This window comes from Lolium perenne, chromosome 7 (genome assembly GCF_019359855.2).
Source record: "Lolium perenne isolate Kyuss_39 chromosome 7, Kyuss_2.0, whole genome shotgun sequence".
Classification (NCBI taxonomy): Eukaryota; Viridiplantae; Streptophyta; class Magnoliopsida; order Poales; family Poaceae; genus Lolium; species Lolium perenne.
In genome coordinates this window covers 288,942,000-288,947,227 of record NC_067250.2, presented here as the reverse complement: position 1 = coordinate 288,947,227, position 5,228 = coordinate 288,942,000, and the positions used below count along the sequence as shown (strand labels likewise).

The window sequence follows — 5,228 nt, the reverse complement described above, 5'->3', positions numbered from 1 at the left end:
GTGGAGGTCCTTGCTTTTTTTGTGGAGGTTCTTGCTGAGCGTGGATCTAGAGGCTAGCTTGGTGTTGTACTAGCTCTAGATGATGTTAGGAGCCTTTAAGTTGTATGTGCAGTCTTGCCCCAACCTTGTGTGAAGGTTAGCCACCTAGAACAACCTTGCTTAGTGGATAAGTGAGTACACCTTCGTAGTGTGCTCACCGGGGAAGAAGGTGACACCATTGTGGCGGTTGGTGGCCTTCGTGGCACCACACCTCCCCAACGTAGACGTACTTCTCTTAGGAAGGAACTACGGGAAACATCCCACCCGTCTCGTCTCGATTTGGTCCGCCTGTATCGCTTCTTTTACCTTGCACTGTTTTCCTGTTGTTTTGTTGTTGCTTGTGTCTTGTTGCATCATATAGGATCATCTATTTGTTCAATTCTCTCACTTTACTTTCTTGCATAGCCTGAAATTGAAAAGGACTAAAAACTGAGTACCGCCTATCCACCCGCCACTAGTCGCTCAAACTACCCATTCACGAAATAAAAGGAAGAAGTAGGTTGAGCGAAAGGAGAATTTTTGAAACTATGGAGATTGGAGACTAAGAGAAGAGAGTCTTCACTCCTTAGATAAATCTACCCAGAGAGAACCTCAACCCGCCTATCTCGGGAATTCGAGTTTGCTACTATAATCTAGCAAAACTATCGATCAATTCAGACAAGCAGGGCGTAAGGCCTTTTGCTCACAAGAGCAGCCTCAACCTGGGTAAAAATCACTCGTGTGCTTGCGGTGTTCTGTGAGATCTTCTTTATCGCCTTGCCGCCCCATACCGAACCAAAAGGGTTGGTCGCACCCCGAGTGCACGTGAACGCTCCCGCAACAAATAATTCAGAAACTAGAAACGGTGATTGATTCAGAAGACGTTTCCCTTCCTTATGATCAACCTACTATAATATACCAAGTTTTGTGAGGTTAACATGTTGATGGACGGATAGAAGACTATGTTTATTTTGTTTTTTCCTTCTGCACCTGGAGTGGCGATGTGATAAGTAGCAGTTCTAGCTCTTTATGCTTCACTACAGTTTGTCTGTTGTAGACATGTTTTCTTTTCTTTCTTTGAATCTTTGTAAATTGTTGACGGTTTCTTTAATAGAAAGCAATGAGGGAAGCTCGTGGGTAAGAAAATTTATATGATATCAAACTTTGGAAAATTAATTATAGAAAATAAACATCACAATAAATGCAAGAAAAAGATATACAATGTGAGGGGAATTTCTTTTCAGAATAAAAATAGGACCTAACGAAATTCATAAAAAATCCCAATTATACGGAAATTACTTTGGGTTTTTGTTGTTAAAAATTTAAAAAGATTGACACATATTTGTTTCTTATTTGAATATTTACGAATATAGTCCTATAAGTCAGTATAATTTCATTCTAGCACCACCAAAATTACCGAAATTTCTTGAAATCTTGCTCCCCGTGGAGCCTCCTCGACGAGGCGACTTAAGGGCTTGTTCAGTGGGAGGCGACGTTCCCGTCGACAGCGAGGCGCCTATGGTGACTTCGTCAATTTCAAGATCCAATCCGCCAGCTCAGTCTTCTGGAGGTGCTCATAGGGGTAGGGTGTGCGTGTGTGCGTTCATAGGGGTGAGTGTATGCGCGTGTATATGAGCGTCTACCTTTATACTGTGTTTCTCAACAAAAAAAAACACCTAGATCCTAGCAAGACTAAAACCTTGAGGCCTTGTTTACTTCTAAGGTATTTATGAGGATGGGAGGGGATTATTTCGTATCCCGAAAAATCCCCACTAGTCCGTTTACTTCTCTGGTTTTGAACGACATAATCCCGAGATATCCCCTCCCATCCCCACATTTTTTGCCTAAATCAAAAACTCTCCATCATACTAGTGTATTTTTGGGGAGGGGTATTTGAGAGGATTGGGTGAACACCAAATCCCCTCCCATCCCCATACCTATTGGGAAGAAAAATACGAGAGAAGTAAACAAGGCTTGATGAAGGTCTTCTATGTTTGTGGGTTATCAGGCGTCTCGTGCTTGATTTAAATCCCTAGTTCCCTACACACTTGAGCACACGGTCCGTATAAGATTTGGCATATGTCGGGTTAATTGTGATTGACAGATTGGTAACTATCGGTACTATCACACGGATCCTGTTTGGTCTGTCAGCGTCAGTGACGGAGGGTGTGCTGTGCCGCTTCCGCACCGCATATACACGAGCATGTGGTTTCTTCGGCAGGCGACGTGGGTGAACCAACACTGGCCACCGCGAAGAAGTTTCCGGCAAGCAGAAACCAAGATCCACCGAAGTTTCCGTAAGCGGTCCTAGCGGGCGATATACATTCTCTCCGGGATTGTTGTTTAGTGCTGCATATTTTGAAAAGTTGATCACACGCAACGGTGGCATACATTTCAGATTTACAGGACATAGTTAACCAGTACTCTGATCTGAAGATAATCGGTGGCATACATTCCAGATTTCCAGAACATAGTTAAGCGTACTCTGAAGATAATCGGTGGATTTCAGAACATAATTAAGCAGTACACTGAGCTGAAGATAATCGGTGGCATACATTCCACATTTCCGGAGCAGAATTAAGCAGTACTCTGAACTCTGAAGACAATCGGTGCCATACATAGAGGCAAGAAGATAATAGCAGACACCAGAAACTATCTTCTTGCAAGAGCACGCAACAGTGATGGGTCATCGTCGCAGGTTACTGACATGCGAAAGCAGAGAAGAGGGGACAGGCCGGGGGAGAGATACGGCCGGAGCTCGCTCAAACCCAGTTCTTGACGTAGCTGCTGTAGTGGTTGCCGTTCTGCTCGTCGTTGTAGCGGTCCCACAGCATGACGCCGCCGTAGTTGTCCGGCTTCTGCACGATCGGCATCACGATGTCGAACACCGCCTTGCGCTCCAGGTAGCACGCATCCGTGTACGACGCCGTCAGGCCCAGGAAGATCTTGCTGCCCGGGTACGCCGCCGTCCACTGGCCCCACGCGTCCTCGATCCACGCCGTGCAGTTGGGGTAGTCGTAGAACCTCACGTGGATGCGCTCGAACACCCCAGTCGCGAGCGCCCGCCCCACGAGTGCGCGCCCGTCCGGGAACGCGCACCGCGGAGTCGCCGTCAGCCGCAGCGGCTTGTCGCGCTTGGCCAGCTCCCTGGCCAGTACCTCGTAGTGTTCCCCGACGCCGCCGCGCTCGAAGAAGAAGTCGATGCCGTCCAGCCGCGCGTCGCCGAAAGGCCGGGGCACGCCCGCGCGGGTGCCGCCCAGGTACGAGTACCAGAGGTGGTCGGCGAGGTCGACCGCGGACTGGTTCGTCGGGAGCCCGTAGTCGCCGCCGAAGCCGCCGACGGAGAGGAAGACCGGGATGCCCAGGGACTGGCAGTGCTTGATGTCGTCGCCCACGCCGGCGAGCGGGTGGCCCGAGAGGTCCAGCTGGTACTTGCCGTGGCCGTACACGTTCAGGAAGGCCATGACGACCGTGGTGTAGATGCCGTCGAAGTTGCAGGCGTCTCCCAGAGTGCCCTCGTCCGCGTGCCGGCCCCAGAACACGGTGATCTGCCCGGTCTTCTCCGCTGCCCCGGCCCGGCAGATGAGGACGGAGAGAAGGGCGGCCAGGACTAGGAGGACGGAGCTCAGCCTCGCCATTGATAGTTTCCTTCTTTTTTTTCTTGCTAGCTTATTGGTCTGAATAGTGAATAATGAACTACTAGCTGGAGTGTGCCATATATATAGACGGATTATAGTGACTGGCGATCGAGATCGATGTAGAAACAATGCAGCTACGTAACTTTCAGCTCCTTCTGGTATATGCCGTGTCAAGAAGCGAGCAAAGCTAGATTGCCGGTGTTCATGAGGAACTTCTTCCATATGTGGATAGCCCACTGAGCTTCATCCAGCTGGTAGGAGGAGGAGGATAACATGGGCTATGCAAATAAGCGGAACATCGGAACTGAAAGTTCATCAAGCAGGGTTAGGAGGAGGAGAAACGAATCACAACTGTAGATAGCATGATTAATGTTGACGATGCAAACAAGCCAACAAGGCAACGTGGGGTAGGTCCAGGCATGCATATATGTGCTTTACCTTCCTTTTCCCCTACATACTACAATTATTTATGTACATACTTTGCTTAGAGATGCACGTTAGAATCCCATGCAATTAATACTCCTACACTCTTCTGTCTTGGTAAAGCGGTTTAATATCCTTTCAGTGGGCGACGATGTTACTGTCGATAGCGGGTTGTGTTATTCGCGGTGTTTGTCAAAAAGGAACGTGCTAAATGCGATAAGACTAATAAGTTTTTTGAATTAAGGTTTCCATGTATGAGCAAATTTGTAGTTTTTTTTTGCGAAATGAGCAAATTCATAATAGCTAGGTCTTCGCAGACTTATATTTAAGTAGGTGGAGCATGTCATCCCAATCTCTGAAGTTGGTACCAAATCAAAAGGGTTTGTATACCTTAATGCAAATGAACTATCAACATATAGTTTTCTAATAGGACCAAGGATGCGTAAGTTTTTCTAACTTGTTTTATTTATTTTGATTATTTTTAGGGTTTTCATCCTTTCCTAACATCTTCTCATACTAGTTTTATTGGTGGAAAGAGCTAGCTTTTGGCATATAGTCCCTTTTAATCAAAAGGGTTTTTAATTTTATACCTTAATGCAAATGAACTATCACCACCTAGTTTTCCAATAGGACCAATGATGTGTATGTTTTTCTAACTTGTTTAATTTATTGTTGACTATTTCTAGGGTTTTCGTTCTTTCCTAACGCCGTCTCATACTAGTTTTGTTGGAGGAAAGAGCTAGCTTCCAGCACATAGTCCCTATTAAAACCTAATTACTTAATTTTAGAACATTCCTATTTCTCTTAAAATCTTCGAGACAAACCATTTGCCATCTTCTATGTTTCAATAAGATCTTTCAAATTATATTCCAATTAGTTTTTTTGGCAACTTGTTGTAATATCTATTTTACAAGTGTTGATTTCTGGCTCTAGTGATCATATAATTTAAGAAGTTGGAAAATACTATTTAAAAGATTCAAGAAAATTTTAAATTATACCCCACAAACATGAAAAAAATGAATTTCAAATACTTTTTATTCTCAGATACACAAAAATGACAAAAGTGCGCGGTCTCGGGACCGGTGTGGAAGCCGGAGCGGCGGCTCTGGGAACCCTTCTACATTCGAGGTGTTGCCTCTCGTCGCTTGG

The 5,228-nt window shown here is 45.8% G+C and overlaps 1 protein-coding gene across 1 annotated transcript; it reads right to left on the bottom strand.

Annotated features, from left to right (window-relative positions):
* Window positions 1–2,661: 2,661 nt before the first annotated feature.
* Window positions 2,662–3,893, bottom strand: LOC127326659 (xylanase inhibitor protein 1-like). The gene has a single exon (XM_051353458.1). It carries the CDS (start codon window positions 3,876–3,878, stop codon window positions 2,781–2,783), a length of 1,098 nt encoding a protein of 365 aa, XP_051209418.1. The 5' UTR covers window positions 3,879–3,893; the 3' UTR covers window positions 2,662–2,780.
* Window positions 3,894–5,228: the final 1,335 nt, after the last annotated feature.

What these genes read in the sequence shown, in the direction of transcription:
- LOC127326659 (XM_051353458.1), bottom strand. Translation starts at nt 3,878, where the DNA reads ATGGAAGAAGTTCCTCATGAACACCGGCAATCTAGCTTTGCTCGCTTC.